Here is a 19794-nt window from a genome sequence, read left to right on the forward strand (position 1 = left end):
CGGTATTTTGATAATAATTAATTTTTTTATGGTTTGTTTGTTTTTTATTAATTAGTGTCTCACAATGGGCTAGCAATAATGTGATTCAATTTTTCTATTTTTAAACACGCTTAAAACATCTTAGCCTCACAATAGAATAACAATAATGTGATTCAATCAGTTGTTTATTAAATATTATTTTTTCTATTTTTAAACACATTCAAAACATCTTAAGAGGCGTGTAATGCCGATTATGAAAAAGATCTTTCACACGCAGATAATAATGTGATTAAATTACATTAAATTAGTTGTCAAATGATTGTTTTATTTTATTTTAACAAACGATATTATCTGCACTAAAGGGAAGGAGGTGGGCTTAGCCTCACAATAGGCTAGCAAGAATGTAATTCAATCAGTTGTTTATTAAATATTATTTTCTCTATTTTTAAACACGTTCAAAAAAATATTAAGAGATGTGTAATGCCCGGGTATAAAAAGATCTTTCGCACGTGGATAATAATGTGATTAAATTAGTTGTCAAATGATTGTTTTTTTTTTTAACAAACAATATTATCTACACTAAAGGGGAGGGGGTGTGCTTAGTCTCACAATGGGCTAGCAATAATATGATTCAATCAATTTTTTATTAAATATTATTTTCTCTATTCTTAATGTAAATTCTATAGAGACCGATTTTATTATGTGAATTCAGCTGCTTTAATTGGTTTATGAGAGGTTTCATCTAGCATGATCTAAGATTATTCATTTACTTCAAATATTTGACTTTTCTTTTATTAATTTACTCATACAAATACATTTAAAATATGTAAATCGTGTGAAGTACACCGTAATTAAAAAAATGTCTTATGCTTGAATAAGGCAATTCAGCAGTGCTAGACGGCTAAGGTTCTCCCTTTTTGGTAGACCAGGGTACTTTGGTAGTGCCAAACGGATGTCGTATTCTCAAAACCACCAAAAACGACGTCGTGTACCTGGTGGATAGCCTTCGAAAGTTCGAAGGCACGCCGATGAAGCAGATGGCGAGGTAAGGTTTCATTTCGATCAATCTTTCGAACTTCCATTCTCACGAAAGCGCGTGGATTCAATCGGCAATGGAGGAAGAAGACAAACAGCCGCTCAAGGAGGACAAGGGTCCTCAACAGGAAGAGAAAGAAGAACCAAAAGGAGAAGCAGCTGAAGCACAAGTGTCGCCGGCGAAAAGTGGCGGAGGATGGGGAGGTTGGGCGTTTTCGTCCGTCTTCTCAGATCTCCAGAAAGCCGCCGAAGAGATCTCCCGCAATGTAAGTGTCTCCAGCGTTTCATAAATGTATTTGCATCTGCATTTGCATGGTAAGTTTACCTGATTTGGTGTGCTTTGGAAAATTAGGGTTTATAAGTTTGGGAAATGTTGATGAGTGGATATACTTTCTGGTGGGTTTAGATGATATCGGATTTAATTAACTGTTTCGACTGCGAATCTGAAAGTAGGTTTAAGCTATTAAGAATTTAGTGACGTTATCCAATTGAAAGTTATAAAATATGCAGAGATTTATGTATGTAGTTAAAATGGAAGAATTTAGGGTTGCTGCATTTTGTGGTTCGGTTTGTGAAGTGGCGGTTTTTGGATGCAGGCGGCTGCGGCTGCTCAGACGGCAGCGAAGAGCCTTGCCGACATGCAAGCTGCTGAGGACTCAGAAGAATGTTCCAAGGAGGAAGAAGGGGATGCTGAAAAGGAAACCCAAGACGACACTGAGAGCCAAGATGAGCATGAAAAGCAAAGAAAGGCTGCTCTTGATAAATTGGAGAAAGCTAGTGAGGATTCACTTTTCGGTCAGGCAAGTTGTAAATTTATGGAGTTGATACCTCTTTTTTATATATCTGCAAGTCGTTTGTGTTAATGCATTCACGCCGATCATATATTCATGAAGTTTGTTATGCTAAGTTCGTCATGTTTTCATTCCGTTTGTTTCTTATGTTGTACTTATTAATCACACGTCTAGCTATTGCTACGCTAATGCAAATTTTACAAGAACCACATCTACTTCTATACAGTCTCAAATTGATTTAGGATAATTTAACACCAACTCTTTCTGTTGCACTAGATTGGAGGTGTTTGTATCTTGAATTTTGCTTCAATCCTCTAAAGCTGATGCCTTCCTTTTGTTCTCCACTTAACATGCTAATTTTCATTACTTTCAGGGTTTGAAAGTGCTTGATAGTTCCGTGGAGAATTTTGCTACAGGAGCTTGGCAAGCATTAGGAAGTGCATTGAAAGGGGGTACTGATCTAGTGCACAAGTATGTTACACTGGAGTTGAATGTACTAGTATTTTTGCGGATTTTCTCTGGACCAAAATTTAGTAATTAGCAGATGGCTACAGTCCACATGATTTCTCTTGTTTCTCGGGAAACTAACGAATTAGTAATCTGATAGTGGACTATTGGGCTCAAGATTCTAAGTTCCAACTTCTAACATAGATTATGGAGTTGATATATTTGTGCAAAGTGCGAAATCCAAATTAGAACCACAAACTTGACCTGACTTTCAACTTCTTGTTCTCTAGGATTGAGAATTCTGCTGTGAACCTTGCGGGATCTATCCAGCAAGGTGGAGGTGCTGGTTCTACCACACCATCCTTATTAGAGGTTTGCGTTCCCCTGCTACTTTTTTGGTTAACTAATGGTACATCATTGCTTATCTTGGTTTCGTGTACAGACTGGAAAAGCTTTTACATCAAAGGGAATGCAAGTGCTTGAGCTTGTAGGAAAGGAAACTTTGGATCTACTGATCACAGAGACTGGTATAGAAGTTGATAAGGATTCTACACTTTCTGAAAAGGAAACTGAAGAGGATCAGTTATATGAGGAAGTGGGATTTGATCGGTGTTTCTACATATATGGAGGTCCAGAACAGTTGGAGGTCAGTTATTTAATTTTGAGGTTAAATATTGTTATTGTATGGAATAAAATGTATTAAAGTTGTTATTTTGTATCACTGTCAGGAACTGGAGGCTTTGTCCAGCCATTATGCGCTATTATTTAATCGGAGAAAAGGAAAATTGTCATCAGAACAGAAGTCTATTTATGATGGAAAGCTTAAACAGGTGCAACAGATTTTCAGTCTGAATATTGAGTTGGATGGAAGTGGTGCAGAGTCGGACAAAGGCAAAAAGAAAAAGACCGGAGATGATGGAAATATCAATGAGATGAAGAGTTTGCATGATTCAAGCGTCAGCAAGGCTGCTGATATGGCGGCTGGGTACTATATTTTGTTCAATTTCTATTTTTATTGTCTTGTCTTTTTCTTTTTATAGATTATTTGCTTCAATGAATGGCTGTTTAATTCTATTGACTTTCATCTGATTTTCGTAAATACTATATACTGATCTTCAAGCTTTTATAAATCTACTGGCCAATCAATATTCTTTTATTGCCTTACCTTTGTTGCTCCATTACCCTCTGTTTATCCACTCAATTTACAAACAAACAACTACGTTTACACTAAAGCCAACATCTGATTACAGCAATTGTAAAACTTGCTGTTCTTGCATCTGTCTGAGTTACATTGAGACAATTTTGCCAAGCCACTGTTGATGATGTGTCCTTTCCCTGCCCACTGTCCTTGTCAATCTGAATTGATTGGAGATCTGAGGCTTCGCTCTAAATGATTTCAAAATTAATTTCTTTATAATCGTGTGCTTATAGAGATGTGTGCATGTGCATATAGATCATATTGCTCCCAACATTGCATCAGACTTGAAATGCATGATACTCTCAGAAAATAAATATCTTTTAAGGGTGGGACTGGTGGCAGGGGAGTCCTATGAAAAGTTATTGCTGGGTGCTGATATTTCCAATTTCAAAACCGGATTGCATTTTAATCAGCCTTCTCACTGTACATATTTTTTTTGCAATTTCAACAGCGTCCAATTAAAAGAAATGGAGTCGTTTGTTCCTCATGAATTTGTGATCTTGGTTGACATATTGCTGTAAAAACATGTGTGGTCTTCTATGCTTCCTTATTTTTGTTTATTTTTACACCATGCATTGTTACTATGACTTTAAATTTTTCTTCTTATGTTCTTTTTAGGTTCACAAGTGCCTTAGCAGGACAAGCTGTGAACGATATAATTCAAAGAACAACTGGTAGATTAGAGAGTCTTCACTCAGAGGGGGTTCATGTACGTGATTATCTTCTGTTACTGTATTATTCCATCGGCATTTTTATAGACATGGGTTCAATAGTTCTGACGTAATCATATTTTTGCAGAGGCTGTCAGAATTGTGCTGTTCAGCGGTATCTCAACTGTTGATGCTTGGTAAATCCGTCATATCTAGTGCAAACAAAACTCAGGCAGAAGATGTGGATGCCGATCTGGAGAATATTGATTGGCCTGAAGATTCTGTTGAGAAAGCAAAGATAATCAGATCAAAAACACAAACAATGACAGGATATGTGGAGGCAGTGTCTAGCAGTTTCGTCACAGGTTAATTTCCTTGAACTCTGTTTAGTGCTGCTTATGCTCATAATTGACTACCCTTTTCCTAGTTGAAAATATGCCATTACAATTAATATACTCTCAGATCTAATCACTTATTGTTACTTAATTGCTCAATGGTAGAGTGGTTAGCCTTTTTTTTTTTTTTTTTTTTTTTGTGTGTGTGTGTCAAGAAGAGTGGTTAGCTATTAGGTGACTAGTTTGTTGAACAATTGGGAAGATAATCCACATGGAGACAGCAACATTTGAACCCGAATATATTATTGTTTGGGGGCCTAATTCCTAAGTTCCCCAACTCCTAAAGCTTCATGTCTTTACTCTCTGCTTTTACACTGACTTCTTAATGATTCCATTTCATAGTGGATTAATTAAACCTATCAATACCCTGCACTCCTAAGGTCTTCAATGTCTTCTTGTGTAGCAAATATATTTTTGTTGACAGTTTGAGTTTTGATGAACTTTTCAGGTATATCTGATGTTGCAGAAGCTTATCTAGCAGCCATAAAGGGCGCTTCCGAGGAATCCCACGAAGTGCTCCCGCATACATCGGTCCAAGAAAAAGCAAGTTCTTTCTCTAAACACCTTCGTGATGACCAGACCACAGCTTTGAGCAAAATCCAGGATGGGCTACACTACTTGTCGTACGTTGTCATTTCAACCTCTATGCCTGCAGCGTGAGAGACCTCAAATCTTTAAGCTCTCTGTTTAGTTTTGTAAATAGTCGGCATTTAGAGTGAGTTTAAGTTTTCACATCGTTTCAAGTGTTATACGAAATTGAAGTTCTTAGAACTGTAAAACAATCAGCAACTTGTAACAATAAGGTAGAAATTATACGTTTGCATTAATTAAAGTTTTGTTGATTTAATTTCTAGTAAGAATCTATCAATCATGAAAGAGATTTTGTTAACGCGCCGGATAATATAAAGTCCAAATTAGTTTGGTTTGCTTGTGATGACAAGATTTTGTAGTAATGGAAAGCTTGATGAACATGATTGCAAAAACCGTGGTTATATCACCACGTGATGTTCCGTGCCATTGATACAAAGACGTGGAAAGGAAATTTATACATTTTTATTTCATTGGCACTGTATGTCAGAATAGTGGTGCAACCGTGCCATGTAAGTCATTATGCCCTTGCATTGTGGCCACATTTGTAATCGATCTTTGGCCAAATAAACTTGAATGCCTAAAATGATCCTTTCACTAATGTAAATGACAAAGCATTTGGTATAATTTAGATTTTTCTACGCCACATTATTGAATTTGGCATATGACCCCACTACAAGGATGCTTAGTGCAATTTGACATGACGTTGGATGAAATATTAAGATCAGTTGCACAAGCGCTTAGGTAATTTTTAGATTTTGATACGTATGCAGGTTCACAATGCATCGATATTCGTACGTGTCCACTAATATCCTCCACACTCCTCTTCTTACTTTTATTCAGGCTAATCTGTCAATTATGAGTACGTCCTCGTCATTCATGTAAGTCGAACATAAAATCTCACTTACAAAGTAAAGAGGAAGATAAGCATACATGGTACTGGTTCATATTACCTTGCAAACTATGCACTCCTATTTAGCTATGGAAAGGGATCCTCTCAGGATCCCTTCCTCTTAATTCACCAATCAGGAAATTCGTGCCATTAAAATTTAATCAAACTGCTGAAGTTATTATAACTTTTAAAGTGGTCCCCTGTTTGTAGCCGTTTGATCAAATTTCAATGGTACAAATTCCCTAATTTGGTGGATTAGGAGGCATGGATCGGAAATGATCCCTTTCCATTTAGCTACCAATATTGTCCAATAAGGCAATAATTATGATTTAGACATTATATAAAAAGAAGCCAATCGGATCCTCTCCAAATTTTTTTGGTGAGGATCCTGAAAATTCGTAAATCGTATCCGTTTATCATACATCGTGTGATCAATCTTTGTCATGTACTATTTGTATTTAATTTTAAAAAATATATATTTAAAATGATTTCTAACTATGTATGATCAACATATATGATTGACGGATTCCGATCCTTACAAAGAAACCGGATTCAAAAAGAACCACACGTTACCAGGAATACCTGTCAATTCAGCAGCACCTACCCAGTATATTGTCTCCATTATTTCCCTCTCAAGAAACGTCTAGGTTCATTGTACAACAACAAAATCATGCCAAGAACACCACCAAATTTCACTAAACTCCACCATCATCTCTACTTGAACCTCAACTTTACCCATGGGAGAGGTTGATCCGGCCTTCATCCAAGCCATCGACAGGAGGCCGAATCCCAAACCTAAAAACTCATCATTTATTGATGGAATCCCCACAATTGACCTCTCAGCTCTCAGCACCGGTCTCGAGGAGAACGACTTACGGGAAACAGATTCATCGCCAAGTGAAGTCTCGGGCCATGCTAAACTGGTTTCAGAAATAGGCCATGCATGCAAAAACTGGGGGTTTTTCCAAGTTGTGAATCATGGGGTTCCACTGGAACTGGGCAGGAAGATTGAGGATGTGGCCAAGAAATTCTTTGAGCTACCAGGTGAGGAGAAGAGGAAGGTGAAGAGGGACATGGTGAATGCTTTGGGGTACCATGATGGTGAGCACACTAAGAATGTTAGAGATTGGAAGGAAGTGTTTGATTTCTTGGTGGAAGATCAGACGGCTGTCCCAGCTTCACATGAGCCAGGTGATGAGGAACTGAGGGTGTTGACTAATCAGTGGCCTCAGTACCCTCCTGAGTTCAGGTAATTTATTTGTTTTCGCTTATTTTAGGGCCCGTCTGACAATCAATTCCTGTTTTTTCAGTTTTTAGTATCACCTTCTATAGAATGATTTGCGTAAAGTCGGCTGATTATGGATTTTCTTTGGTTTGAACTTAGAACACATTAAAGACTTTCAGATTTTTTTTTCGAATATTTAGAAATATAGCCACTCGAAGAGTGCTTGAACACCACTCCATAATGCTCGAGTCCCCTCGACTGGTTGAAGTTCTAGAAGTCTGAACTTGATTCACAGGGCCAGTTACCAATTCAGAAGTGTTACAAGATCGGATTCATGAAGATCAAACTAAATTTTCGATTAGAAATTGGCATGTGATGCCTATCCAGTACCAACTCCACCAAATTTTAGCATATCTTGTTGTGGTTTATGTACAGTTTACTCCATAATGCTAATTGTTTTTCTTCACCTTGGCGTGTGGTTTATGTACTCGAATTGACTGCCTTGAGCAGAGAGGTCTGCCAAGAGTATGCTCAAGCGGTCGAAAAACTAGCATACAAGTTGCTAGGACTAATTGCTTTGAGCTTAGGCCAGCCCAAAAACAGGTTCGATGACTACTTCAAAGACCACCAAACGAGCTTGGTCAGACTCAATCACTATCCTCCATGCCCTTCCCCTCACCTAGCTCTAGGTGTTGGCCCGCACAAGGATGCTGGCGCCTTAACTGTCCTTGCCCAAGATGACGTTGGAGGACTAGAAGTTAGGCGGAAATCAGATGGAGAGTGGAGTCCAGTCACGCCCACCCCGGATGCCTACATCATCAATGTCGGTGACATTGTTCAGGTACCGCTCATGAACTATATAGTTTTGGCGAAATGACAACTTTAAATATGCATCTATGGAGCTGTAATTACGAATGAGATTGTTTTTGAAAATCACCATTTTGAACTACGAAGTTAAAGTTCTCGAGGTGTGAAACAACAGTTTCAGTGAAATGAAATCATCCCGTTATGTCTTAATCATGAATGATGTTCTTGCAAAATACCCTTTTGCACAACAAAAGAAATGAAGAAAAAGTTTTGAACTTTTAAGCGTATGAAATACTCCTAAAGACTCACCATTCCTTTCTTAGTTGGACCAACCAGATTTTCGACAAGCATTTCTGTTGGCACAAGAAGCACAACTGTAAGTGAATTTTAATCATTACAATTATACGGGATGTAATATGTGTGTTCACTCTGTGAATTGCAGGTTTGGAGCAACGACAAATATGAGAGCGTGGAGCACCGTGTGGTGGTGAATTCTGAGAAAGAGAGATTTTCAATTCCTTTCTTCTTCTTCCCAGCCCACCATGTGATGGTGAAGCCCTTGGAGGAGCTACTGAGTGATGGAAATCCTGCCAAATACAGGGAATACAACTGGGGAAAGTTTTATGCTACCAGAAACCGCAGTGATTTCAAGAAACAAGAGGTGGAGAACATCCAAATTCATCATTTCAAGTTACCGGAGTAGATATGAGATAGTATAGCATGAACGTTTGATCACCCGTAGCAACTGGCAGCGCAATATTCTTTTCGCTTCTTGTGATTACTGTGCTATGTAACCAGGTCGGAGGCTTTGGAATCTGCTTCTGTAACTGCTAATAAGTGAGTTGCATGTAAAGTCGCCTACTTTTACTTAAAGCTTCTATATCTCTCTGCAAGTCTAAGGCAGATATCTAAGTGCAATCTTCAAGGAATATCAAAACTTGAAGTAAATATACTATAACAATCACCAATTTTCTTTTAATACAAGCGACACCAAGGAGTATGAACCGAATACATGACCTGAGGTGTAGAGGTAAACTTGCTTAACAATTTGAACTACAAGCCTTTCGCATTGTAATGATCACTGTTAAGTTCATGCTAAACGTGATTAAAAACTCTCCGTCACCGAAGCCGAAGGCATACCCTTGATCGACCTCTCTCCGGTAAACTCCCCAGACTCTGTTTCCGACCCCAAAGCCATTTTTACCAGACTCCATTTCCGACCAAGGCCATCGAAAGGCTTATCGCACAAATAAGCAATGCATGCAAGGACTGGGGTTTCTTCCAAGTGATCAACCACAGGGTTCTGTTGGAGAAGCGCCAAAGGATTGAGGCTGCTGCTCGGAAGTTCTTTGCGCTGCCCTTGGAGGAGAAGAGGAAGATTAGAGGGGATGAAAAGAGTATGTTCGAGAAGTCGAAAAGCTAGGTCTATAGTTGATTGGATTGATTGCATTGAGCCTAGGTTTGCCAGAAGTGAGGTTCCGCAGCTACTTGAAAAACCAAACCAGTTTTATCAGACTCAACCACTGTTCGCCTCGTCCTTCCCCTGAGTGGGCTATTGGCGTTGGTCGCCAATAGGATGGTGGTGCTTTAACCGTGCTAGCTCGAGATGAAGTTGAAGGATTGGAGTGAAGAGAAAAACAGACGGGGAGTGGATACGAATTAAACCTACCCCAAATGCCTGTATCATCAATGTTGGTGACGTTATTCAGAAACCAATCTTCAAACTTCATACCAAGTCCCTTCGTTGAGCTTCGTTCATTCATAAAACAAATCGATATGTTTATGCAGATTTGGAGCAACGAGAGATACGGGAGCGTGGAGCACAGAGTGATGGTTAACTCGGAGAAGGAAAGGCTTTCCATTGCCTACTTCCTCAACCCAGCTCATACATTGGAAGAACTGCTTACAGCTTGGGAAATTTCATTACTCGAAGAAAGCTCACTAACTTCAAGATACTCAACACCGAAAACATCCAGATTTACCATTTCCGAGAACCGGATTAAGTTGATTCGAACGAGTTTTCCGTCATTTTAGCTTCACGTACGAAAAACGCTGTATGCATAACTTTGCAGAAAATAACACCAGCTTCATATATCATTTACCTCCTTTATGTTGCTCTGTCGAAAAAGAATCAACTTAAACAAGACCTTTTGATTAAGTCCAAAATTCTGCAATATTGTATGTTGAAAGTCAGCATCCTGCCACAAATACCATCTAATCTTTCTCAATCAAATCGTTTATTTAAAAATTTTATCTCAATCATGTCATTCTATGTCTGCATCGGGATCATGTGGAGTAAAGACAACGGGAACAATAGTAACACTACATGACGGTGTTATGGTCACAAAAATTTCCGAGGCCAGCATGAACTGTCCCAACCTTCCAAAATAACAATTGACAAAAACCTGTCCAGATTCAAGATAAAACTTCAACGAGCCATTCTTCTAGTAGCACTCTTGCAAGACAGAAAAAGAATTGAGTTACTTTCCTTCAAGAAAAAGAATTGAGTTACTTTCCTTCCAAATCAAAATCGCCATCCATGGGAGAGATTAATCCAGCTTTCATCCAAGATCCCGAGCACCGGCCAAAACTCTCCATCATCGAAGCTGATGGCATACCATTAATTGACCTGTCTCCCATAAACTCCGCAGACAACTCTTCTGACCCAAAAGCCCTTGACAAACTTGTTAGAGAGATCGGCAATGCATGCAAAGACTGGGGGTTCTTCCAAGTGATCAACCATGGAGTATAACTTGATACGCTCGGAAAGACTGAGGCTGCTGCTCGGAAGTTCTTTGATCTGCCTTCGGAGGAGAAAAGGCGGATTTGGAGGGATGAAAAAAGTGTGTTGGGTTACTACGATACTGAGCATACCAAGAACGTACGAGACTGGAAGGAGGTGTTCGATTTCACAGTGGAGGAACCTATGTTAATGCCCGTTTCAGCTGATCCTGCGGACAACGAAGAGATAGAGTGGACTAACCAATGGCCTGAGCAACTTCCAGAACTAAGGTAACTCAATGATTAGTTGATTACTAAGAGGAGAGTGAACATAATTACTTTAGACACAAATTTGGATTTTGACTCGTACGATCTAATACCAGGGTGTTGTGTGATGAATACGCTCGAGAAGTAGAAAAACTAGCTCTCAAGTTGTTGGGACTTATTGCCTTGAGCCTAGGCTTGCCAGAAAACAGGTTCAACAGCTACTTCAAAGACCAGACAAGTTTTATCAGGCTCAATCACTATCCACCTTGCCCTTCCCCTCAGTTAGCTCTTGGTGTTGGTCGCCACAAGGACAGCGGTGCTCTAACCGTGCTGTCTCAGGATGATGTCGGAGGACTGGAGGTGAAGAGAAAAGCAGACGGAGAGTGGATTCCGGTTAAACCCACCTCAAATGCCTATATCATCAATGTTGGTGACATTCTTCAGGTTCCCCTCTACAAACTTAATCCTAAGTACTTGTGTGCAGATTATTTTTGAAATTTGCAAGTAGCCAAACTTGTTTCCCACTTCTCACTACCTAAGGACCAAAGGACATGCACACAAACGTAGAACCACGAGCGTTATCGATATGTTTTTACGCAGGTTTGGAGCAATGATAGATATGAGAGTGTGGAACACAGAGCGGTGGTGAATACGGAGAAGGAAAGGTTTTCCATTCCGTTCTTCGTCAACCCCGCACACTACACCGTGGTCATGCCCATGGAGGAGCTGACAGATGAACAGAACCCGGCGAAATACAAGCCGTACAACTGGGGCAAGTTCTTGAGTCACCGAAAGCTGACTAATTTCAAGAAACACAGTGCTGAAAACATCCAGGTTTCTCATTTCAGGGTAGAAGAATAGCACCAAGTAGTTAATAGTATTATTTTCAGATGAGCAATATCTGTGTAATTTTGCATCAAAACGAGAGGCATTTTTCCGAACAACGCTTTTAGAACGCAAAAATAAGTCGATCATCGTCGTGGTTTATATGGACCTCTTGGTTAGACGGTTCAAACTTCTACATTTACCGATTGCATCGTAAATTACATATTGTAAACCACATTTTTAATCAAGGTGGACTTCACTTACTAGTTAAAAAACAGCACTAGACAAATTTTGCAGGCATTTAGTAACATCACAAGATTCCAAACATTGGGAAACATACAAAAGGCTTTGTAATCAGTCAATGAAAAAAGGACGAAAAGCTATGCATGTCATAGGCTGGCTGGTTAGTGATGACTCAGACCCAGCATTATTGGACTAGTGCGTGCTAGTCGAACACACCAACAGCCACACTAAGGTTTGTGGTAGCAATTCTCACATCTTATCCGCTCCTCGTGCGGTCAAAAATTATTTTGAATTTTTTTATTCAAATTAAACACAAACAGTATCTAACAATTTTTGGTCGCACGATAAACGAATAGGATATGAAAAGTAAGGATCCGGAGAGGATCCTCATCCAAGCAACACAAACCAAAACCTAAAAGCTACTTTCTAGGTTTTGATGTTTTCCAGATGGATGCTTTTCTGATAGAAGGCTACCATGGTAGAACTCAATCAAACATCCCAATAACAAGGCCATCAAATGAAAATAAATACTACGAACATGTTGAATTAGCTAAAGTTGTTACATCAAGGAAATGGATTGCTCGTGTGTTAGTCTTCCAAAAAAGATGAAAAATTACATATTATATATAACAATATATATAATTTATTTAAATATAAACAAACCAAGTCTTATTTCGATCAGATCAAAGATGATGTACAACTTTTGTGATCATAGGGGGCGATTAATCAGCCAAAACACAAAGAAAAAAACCAAAGAATATCTCTAAGACAACTGAATAGGGTCCTCAACTGAAAACGACACAACAGAACGTGTTCAATATTTTGGTTCTGCGCACCCAAGAACTTTTGCAAAGGGTGTAACGATGCGTAAAAGTGCATGGTATCAGCTTCCATGCGCTCAAGAACCCTAAACCCTCCTCAACTAGAAACGGCACTACAGAACGCCTTCAATATTTTGTCCTTTGCACTCCAGATCCTTTTGAAAAAGAGAGCTTTAACAAAAAGCTCCTGATACTGTTCACTTTAACGAAAAACCATATTTTTACACTAAAAAGTCAATTCTACTACTATTCATTTATCTTTTATTTAGTCTTTATTGTTAAAACTCAAAATTTTCAAACCCTTTTCAATAAATTTCCTTTTGAAAAAAGTGTAATGATCTGCAAGGTATAGCTTCTTTGCTCTCATGGACCCTAAACTCTAACCCCTACTAGGCCCTTAACTAGAAACAGCACAACAGAACGTCTTCAATCTTTTTAGTTCTTTGCACTCAGGAATCCTTCTTTTTCTCGTCTAAAATCCACAGCTCTATTTCCTCTTTTTTTTCCCCTTCAACAACAGAGGACAGTAAGTATACAAGTTACTGTTTCGCTCGTACGCAACTTAATTGCAGTTCACAAAACAGTCTCCAACATAAATAATATAACATACATCATCAATTTTATTGTAGAACTGGAAAAGCTTTGGAGTAATATTATCTGCAAGGCTATTCATGGTAAAAGAAAACGATAGCACAAGTTATATCATACGCAATCAAACAAACGTTACAAAGAACATGTGCGTCTATTGAGAATGAACCTTAAACGCTAATTAGAATCCACAAAAACATCTGCCCATTTATAAATTGAAAGCCCAGTTTCCCTCATTCCTCCCCACAATCTAATCTAGTAAATTGAACAAGTGATTATATTCTACTAAGTCTGATACAAAAAAGATGGAACACTGAAGAGAATGGATTGTAAAAAGTCTACCATGCATCTTCAAACTGCATTATGATACTCATCAATTGTTTCTTTCATTCGATCCAATTGTGACATGACATACTCGAGCTTCTTGCAACATATCTCATTAGCTATTCTTGAACTGTAATCACACTTCTCAAATGGACGGTAATCGCATGCACTTTTAATCTCATCCCGTAGTGCCACTTGAATATCCTGATGCACAAAAGAAAAATAATCCAAATTCCTCATCCTCGATTCACAAAACAGTTGAGCCAAAATAAGAAAGTGTAAGTACATAATCCACTCTTGCAACCAACCTACTCAACCAGACCTAAAATTTCTCACATTTTGCACCAAAAAACTATTCCCATACCAAAATAAAATTAGGCAACTTTGTTGATTCTTCGACGAAGTTTCCGAATTCTTTAGATACTACTCTTATTGACTAGATTCCGATTATTCATCCAAAATTCAAAAAGCATTTCAAGCAACTCGATCAAAGAGTACCTAATTCAATTCATAGTATAAAAACCAGAACCTTCTAGACCCCAAAAACCCTAGTCCCAAAATTTCCCCCTCCTAACATTTGTAAGTTCCAAATTTGCAATCTACTTCATGGGTCCAATTAAAGTTCCCAAATCCCAAATTCCATGAAAACTCCATGCTTACACAAATTTTAAGTTATATATAAACATATATGTATATACACACACAGAAGCAGACGATACCCCTAGCTGCTACTACTCTGAGCTTGTAAAATACAGACCTTGATCAATTGCATGAACTCGCGGCAATGGTTGTTGATGAACTCCTTTCTGGGACCGCTAGGGTTTGCAAGCTCGTCCATGACGCCTCCTGCTAGCTCCAAAACCTTAACGATTCTCTGTACAATCAACCAAAAATTAAATAAAAATTCAAATTCTCGTCGGTATCAAAACTCCTATGTGGAATTGGAATTGAGTAGTTGACTGCTTACATTCTCCACGTTTTGGAGTCTCTGCAACGAGGTGTTCTGGGTCTGCGAATCCATGGAGTTTGTTTGAATTTTTGCTTTAGAGAGTTTTTTTCAAATGAGAAAATGAGAGAAACGAGATAGTGTGATAGGTTTTAGTGGCCCTATAATTTTACACTCAAGAGGCCTGCTTCATATGCCACTTTGTTTCACCACTGATCTTGAGAATTGGTATCTAGATTTCACCTGGAGAATGAAAACCTACTCAAAAATGAATTTCAAATATTTTTAATTTTCTCCATCTTAACGCAACTATTTGCTTGGAACAAAGTTGAATAGTTAGAGATCATACATTACACTTTCTTCCTATTCTTCGTTGTTTCATAATGTGTTACATATCAAAAAGTCACACAATCTTTTTAGCAAAAAAAAAGTCACATAATTGTTGCTTACCTCCATACAATTCACGTCTCAATTCTCAGACTCTTAATGTTATAGCATACATAATATTCTTCTTCTTCTTTGTCACAAAATGCCAAAAGCACTTGCATTAATCAAATCAATACTTATATAAAAAACAACATGCCAACAAAAATTGAGTTGAAAAAAACCCCACTGTCATATGTTTTATTATTTTGCTGATGTGATGTGCTCAAAATAAATGGTTAGATTGGGCCAAGTGCTAGGTTTTTCATGTATATTGATAATGTTTGTGGCGGTGTCATCATCTCTTCGTGTATATACTACATAAGCAAACCAATCAACAAAAACCCAGAAAAGCCTCACAAATGTAATTATATGAATGCAAGAGGACTTGGCATCTTACTTGATAAATATCAGACTTGTGTCTATGATCATGATGAACTCTTTAGGATACAAAGAATCACTCTTTTTTCTTTATATACAACTCAGGCCAGGAAACACTAAAACACAACCCCTAAATCCAACTGAATAAGATGTAAAACAAATTTGAATATAGTTTTCTAAATTCAGATTAAAAAGAATCTACTTGTTTGGAGCAGATGAAATTGCAATCCCCTGGAGCACATCTTAGTAAAATGCAAAATTTCATCAAAATGATGCTATCCAGATTGCTCAACACTGCTCAAATAAAATGACATCAAAAGAAGAATTCTTCAAAACCCAGAAATTTAAACGTGTAATTCGACAAAACCATGAAAAATTTACTAAAACCCAATTATATTAAATCACAAATTTGAAGAAGATTTTGACATGAATAGGTGTAGAAAGTACTTGAGATGATGAGGAATTGTTTGAGACCAACCTCGATGCAGGGTGCCGCCGTAGTCGTCGGATTCAGGTTGGAAACTTTTTTTTTGAGATTTTGAGATTCAGGTTGGAACGATGTCGAGTGTGATCAGGAAGGCTGAAGTGAGGGAGGAACTGGAACAATTTGAATAAGAAGTGAAGTCCTCCTGAAATTTGGAGCAGGAGATTTTGATTCCAGTCCAAGCCAACCGGGAAGGAAGAAGTGAGGGAGGAGTGTGATCCCACGTGTCAAAGGAAGGCGGCAGAATTGTAATAATACAGATTTGGCAGTGTCAAAAACAGAAGAACATTGTTCAATGAACAGTGTTTTAGGCTATTTTGAGCTTTAGTTATATATAACAAGCAACTTAGCCCGCGTGATGCTGCAAGTTTAAAAACTGTGTTAAATGTATGAAATATAATCAAATATATTTACATTTATATCAAAATCTATTTACATCTTTATGGTCAACAAGAAACAAAGATTTGTGTTTGTACAATATATTACAATACTCTGAGGCTCATGCCTTTAGTTCTTGTGCATTCATAGATTCTCACATATCAACAATTTGTTCTTTATCAATGTTCAAGGGAGAAGGCAAATAGAGGATAAAAATTAACTGGGTCAGCAACATGTAACTTAAATGTAGTTAAGTATATTTAATTTAAAACAGAGAAATTAGAAGATATGTAAATGATGTTGAAAGTAAAAATAATAATAATACTTTAAACGAACCACATGAACTGAACTGGAAAACTTTAAGTTCACAGAAAATTTCAACTCAATGGTTTTAACATATAAACCAGCCTACAGAACATCAGCTTTTGTATTTCTGTGGACTTATATGAAGAAGAACCAACATATGCCATTGCTATATACTTATTTGAAAGATGAAATTGAAACACTCGATCTCACTAACTCTACTTAGTCTCATGATGTAATTGCTATATACTTACATGAAGAAGAGGCAAATTGAGTAAAAACAAATTTTTAGTTGTTGGAGGTTTGAAATGATTTGTTAAGACTATTTATTGAACTATCTACCAAGTTAAGCGAAACCCTTTTTGGGTGCATCATATAATGCTTCTTCTGGGAACCACACAAACCAAACAACATATACTATCCTTGCTCTCTCAAACAATAGATCAACTTCAGTTTGAATGAACAAAGAAAGTTACGCACATTCAATTGGGACTCGCCCAATTGAATAACAATATTGCTAGTAGTCTACATTAACCTCGCAACTAAACTTACTTCAATATTCCTGACAATGAATTTCCACTTCCTGAGTAATTAAAGATTACACTTAATCAAAAGTAGTTCAATGTCATATTTAACTAAGCTTTGCAATTCTTGTGATCTCATTTAAATTCGTGCATTGTTTGCGTTTGATGACCAATCTGTCAGGTTGAATGAGAATCCACATAATTTCATTAGTTTACACTTTCTGATGTCATTTATCAAATCACTTCCTAGGCTACACGTCAAAGCTGTCAAGCACATGACTTTGCACATGTATGGTCTTTCCCCTATAACTGCAACAATCTACTGATTCAGTGGTTATTGATAAATGTACTTCATCCATTCCAAATTGGGGTTGTCCATATTAATAGACATAGTTCCACGACAAAAATGTATGCTGAACATTCCACTTCAAGTATAAATGACACTATGAACCATAAGATTCAGAGACTACTTACTACTTCAAGTATAGTTAACATGCAATGTAATCAAACCTCATATAAAACCAATTTTAACTCCCCATCTTGTCTCAGACCTAAGACTCCAAGTTTAACCAAGCACCATCCTGTCTCAAATATTTCAAACTCTGATAGGCAGTGTTATACTAAAAAGCACCGGCGCACCCCAAAATTGCAATTACATTCGATTCTTTTTACAAAATTCCTACATGCAGAGCTTTCCACACCATAAAATGACCAAACGCATCATTTTTAACACAATTCTGGCATAATGTCATATGAAATAAACCCAACTGGAATGCAGAAATGACCACAACTACGCAGATAGCCAAATATCGCCTAAAATGCAATCATTTCAATTCCACATTCTAAACAAAACCCTTAAAATGGATTATTTTCCACACCACCAAAAGATCAAGCACAAAAACTATGCACACGAATCCTTTTGAGCAGTTATGTAGTAAACACTATGAGAAAACTGCAAATTGGCTGGCGGCAAACTGGACACGCCTGCTATAAAAAAATTGTGAATGACATATATAATAGGAAGGAACAAAAGCAAGTCTTTTTGCTAATGCATCTCACCATGTGTCCACAGCCAAAGGCTAGGTCCTCTCCATTAATAAGCAAATTTAACAGAACATCATTCAAATTGAAACAAGGGAAATAAAAATCAGTAATTTTAATTTTTTATGGATAGTAATGGTGGAGATCAAGCTCCCCGCGGATCAACCTCCCTAAAAACAGATCTTTTCCCTTTCAACAACTTTTCACTTTTCCCAGTATTTCAGTAGAGAGGTTGATGGAAAACAACTGATAAAATCAAAAACCAATTACCAAATTCAATCAACTGCACACAAAACAAAAACCCACTACCAAATTCAGAAATTTAATCGACAAACTGTACAAAACCTACAAAAGGTTACTAAATTCCAGAGAAAATCACACCAAAAAAAAAAACCCAGAATTTTAACAAATAATTCTCCGAAACCCAGAAACTTAAACAAAAAAATCTACAAAATGATGAAAATTTTACTAAAACCCAATTATATTTAATCACAAATTTGAATCAGATATTTATACGCAATAGGTCTAGAAGGTACCTGAGGTTCTGAGCAATCATTTGAGACCAACCTCGACGCCGGCCTTCTCTAGAATCCAAGCAAAAACGTCGGAAAAAATTAAGTAGTTATAGAGATACAACAAATCGTACATGCAAGTATGCAAGGCATAAATCTTGACCTAGAGAATGAGACTGAGCTTGGACTTCAGTTTGTGAGGTCTAAAGGATGAGATGGTGGTGGCTTTGGGTGTTTCCGGGTTCTTGGGTGTGTGGGGGTCTGAATCGTGATGTCGAGAGAAAGAGAGGAAGAACGACGCTCAGCAGCGAGAGTAGAGAAGAAGATAAAAATGGTAAAGAGAGGGCGTTTTCTTACAAAAATGAGCTTATGCGACCAATTTTTTTTTCAAAACACAATCTTAGTATTAATTTGGTACTGACATGCTTATATAAAAAGTGAATATGAAAGAAATTGAACTTAAAAAGGTGTTTGATAAACACTTAAAAATAGCTTATTTTCATATTTTTGGATGAAAAAAAACCTGAAAACGTCTAGCAGCAAAAATGACTTATTTTCTCAACACAACAGAAATAGTTTTTTTTTTCAAAGTACAGCAATACCAAACCACCAACCCAAGAGGCAATGCACAGGCCTAATAACATAAACTAAGCAAGGCCAAAAAAGGAAGAACATTGTCCTTATGAACCGTGTTTCAGTTTATTTTGAATTTTTAGTAATATTAAATTTCACATGAACTTATTCCCGATAATTTTTTTTAAGAGAAAAGATGATATTCATTAATAAATGAGAAAGTACAATCAGGAGGATAGGGTGCATAATGAATCTCGATAAAAATCTTGATGGAGATTTCAATCCGGTCGAAGAAAAAAAAAATGTCCCCCTCGAGCAAGAAAACTATCCTCCAAAAATACAATTACAAGAGCACTAAGCCTTGATAAAAATCTTATCAAACATTTCACATGAACTCCCCAAATGTAAATACGTCATGTCAATCCAAAACTAA

General features: G+C 37.4%; 4 protein-coding genes and 1 pseudogene across 8 annotated transcripts; 4 read left to right on the forward strand and 1 right to left on the reverse strand.

Annotated features, from left to right (window-relative positions):
- Positions 1-906: 906 nt before the first annotated feature.
- LOC137728756 (BAT2 domain protein) lies at positions 907-5342 on the forward strand. Its single transcript, XM_068467513.2, has 9 exons — positions 907-1280; positions 1611-1814; positions 2179-2276; positions 2543-2624; positions 2695-2898; positions 2981-3237; positions 4069-4159; positions 4249-4465; positions 4944-5342. Exons 1-9 carry the CDS (start codon positions 1092-1094, stop codon positions 5153-5155), a joined length of 1554 nt encoding a protein of 517 aa, XP_068323614.2. The 5' UTR covers positions 907-1091; the 3' UTR covers positions 5156-5342.
- A 1273-nt stretch (positions 5343-6615) lies between these two features.
- LOC137730030 (protein LATERAL BRANCHING OXIDOREDUCTASE 1) lies at positions 6616-8880 on the forward strand. Its single transcript, XM_068469100.2, has 3 exons — positions 6616-7224; positions 7711-8041; positions 8450-8880. The coding sequence occupies exons 1-3, from the start codon at positions 6713-6715 to the stop codon at positions 8708-8710; spliced, it is 1104 nt and encodes a 367-aa protein (XP_068325201.2). The 5' UTR covers positions 6616-6712; the 3' UTR covers positions 8711-8880.
- Positions 8881-9116: 236 nt separating this feature from the next.
- On the forward strand, positions 9117-10010 carry LOC137730031 (protein LATERAL BRANCHING OXIDOREDUCTASE 1-like; annotated as a pseudogene).
- Positions 10011-10302: 292 nt separating this feature from the next.
- Positions 10303-12010, forward strand: LOC137730208 (protein LATERAL BRANCHING OXIDOREDUCTASE 1). Its single transcript, XM_068469279.2, has 3 exons — positions 10303-11019; positions 11112-11439; positions 11596-12010. Exons 1-3 carry the CDS (start codon positions 10934-10936, stop codon positions 11854-11856), a joined length of 675 nt encoding a protein of 224 aa, XP_068325380.2. The 5' UTR covers positions 10303-10933; the 3' UTR covers positions 11857-12010.
- A 1549-nt stretch (positions 12011-13559) lies between these two features.
- On the reverse strand, positions 13560-19190 carry LOC137729772 (mediator of RNA polymerase II transcription subunit 11). 5 transcript variants are annotated; one of them, XM_088678489.1, is made up of 6 exons: positions 18952-19184; positions 18813-18860; positions 16025-16391; positions 14764-14985; positions 14554-14670; positions 13560-14000 (listed from the first exon to the last, which is right to left on the reverse strand). In XM_088678489.1, the coding sequence occupies exons 4-6, from the start codon at positions 14815-14817 to the stop codon at positions 13824-13826; spliced, it is 348 nt and encodes a 115-aa protein (XP_088534615.1). In that variant the 5' UTR covers positions 14818-14985; positions 16025-16391; positions 18813-18860; positions 18952-19184; the 3' UTR covers positions 13560-13823. The 5 variants fall into 5 exon arrangements, with proteins under 5 accessions (XP_088534615.1, XP_088534613.1, XP_088534614.1 ...); XM_088678487.1 differs by having other exon boundaries at positions 18813-19190; XM_088678488.1 differs by having other exon boundaries at positions 14764-15000; positions 18813-19170.
- Between the last annotated feature and the right edge of the window lie 604 nt (positions 19191-19794).

The sequence above is a fragment of the Pyrus communis genome, chromosome 10, assembly GCF_041283825.1.
Source record: "Pyrus communis isolate YQ-2024b chromosome 10, ASM4128382v1, whole genome shotgun sequence".
NCBI classification, from domain to species: domain Eukaryota; kingdom Viridiplantae; phylum Streptophyta; class Magnoliopsida; order Rosales; family Rosaceae; genus Pyrus; species Pyrus communis.

What these genes read in the sequence shown, in the direction of transcription:
- LOC137730030 (XM_068469100.2), top strand. Translation starts at nt 6,713, where the DNA reads ATGGGAGAGGTTGATCCGGCCTTCATCCAAGCCATCGACAGGAGGCCG. An exon ending in CAGTACCCTCCTGAGTTCAG is followed by an intron (nt 7,225 to 7,710) that starts GTAATTTATTTG and finishes TGCCTTGAGCAG; the next exon opens with AGAGGTCTGCCAAGAGTATG. An exon ending in ATGTCGGTGACATTGTTCAG is followed by an intron (nt 8,042 to 8,449) that starts GTACCGCTCATG and finishes TGTGAATTGCAG; the next exon opens with GTTTGGAGCAACGACAAATA.
- LOC137728756 (XM_068467513.2), top strand. Translation starts at nt 1,092, where the DNA reads ATGGAGGAAGAAGACAAACAGCCGCTCAAGGAGGACAAGGGTCCTCAA. An exon ending in GAGGTCCAGAACAGTTGGAG is followed by an intron (nt 2,899 to 2,980) that starts GTCAGTTATTTA and finishes TATCACTGTCAG; the next exon opens with GAACTGGAGGCTTTGTCCAG. An exon ending in GCTGCTGATATGGCGGCTGG is followed by an intron (nt 3,238 to 4,068) that starts GTACTATATTTT and finishes TGTTCTTTTTAG; the next exon opens with GTTCACAAGTGCCTTAGCAG.
- LOC137729772 (XM_068468795.2), bottom strand. Translation starts at nt 14,817, where the DNA reads ATGGATTCGCAGACCCAGAACACCTCGTTGCAGAGACTCCAAAACGTG. An exon ending in GACTCCAAAACGTGGAGAAT is followed by an intron (nt 14,671 to 14,763) that starts GTAAGCAGTCAA and finishes TTGATTGTACAG; the next exon opens with AGAATCGTTAAGGTTTTGGA. An exon ending in AGTTCATGCAATTGATCAAG is followed by an intron (nt 14,001 to 14,553) that starts GTCTGTATTTTA and finishes TTTGTGCATCAG; the next exon opens with GATATTCAAGTGGCACTACG.
- LOC137730208 (XM_068469279.2), top strand. Translation starts at nt 10,934, where the DNA reads ATGTTAATGCCCGTTTCAGCTGATCCTGCGGACAACGAAGAGATAGAG. An exon ending in GAGCAACTTCCAGAACTAAG is followed by an intron (nt 11,020 to 11,111) that starts GTAACTCAATGA and finishes ATCTAATACCAG; the next exon opens with GGTGTTGTGTGATGAATACG. An exon ending in ATGTTGGTGACATTCTTCAG is followed by an intron (nt 11,440 to 11,595) that starts GTTCCCCTCTAC and finishes GTTTTTACGCAG; the next exon opens with GTTTGGAGCAATGATAGATA.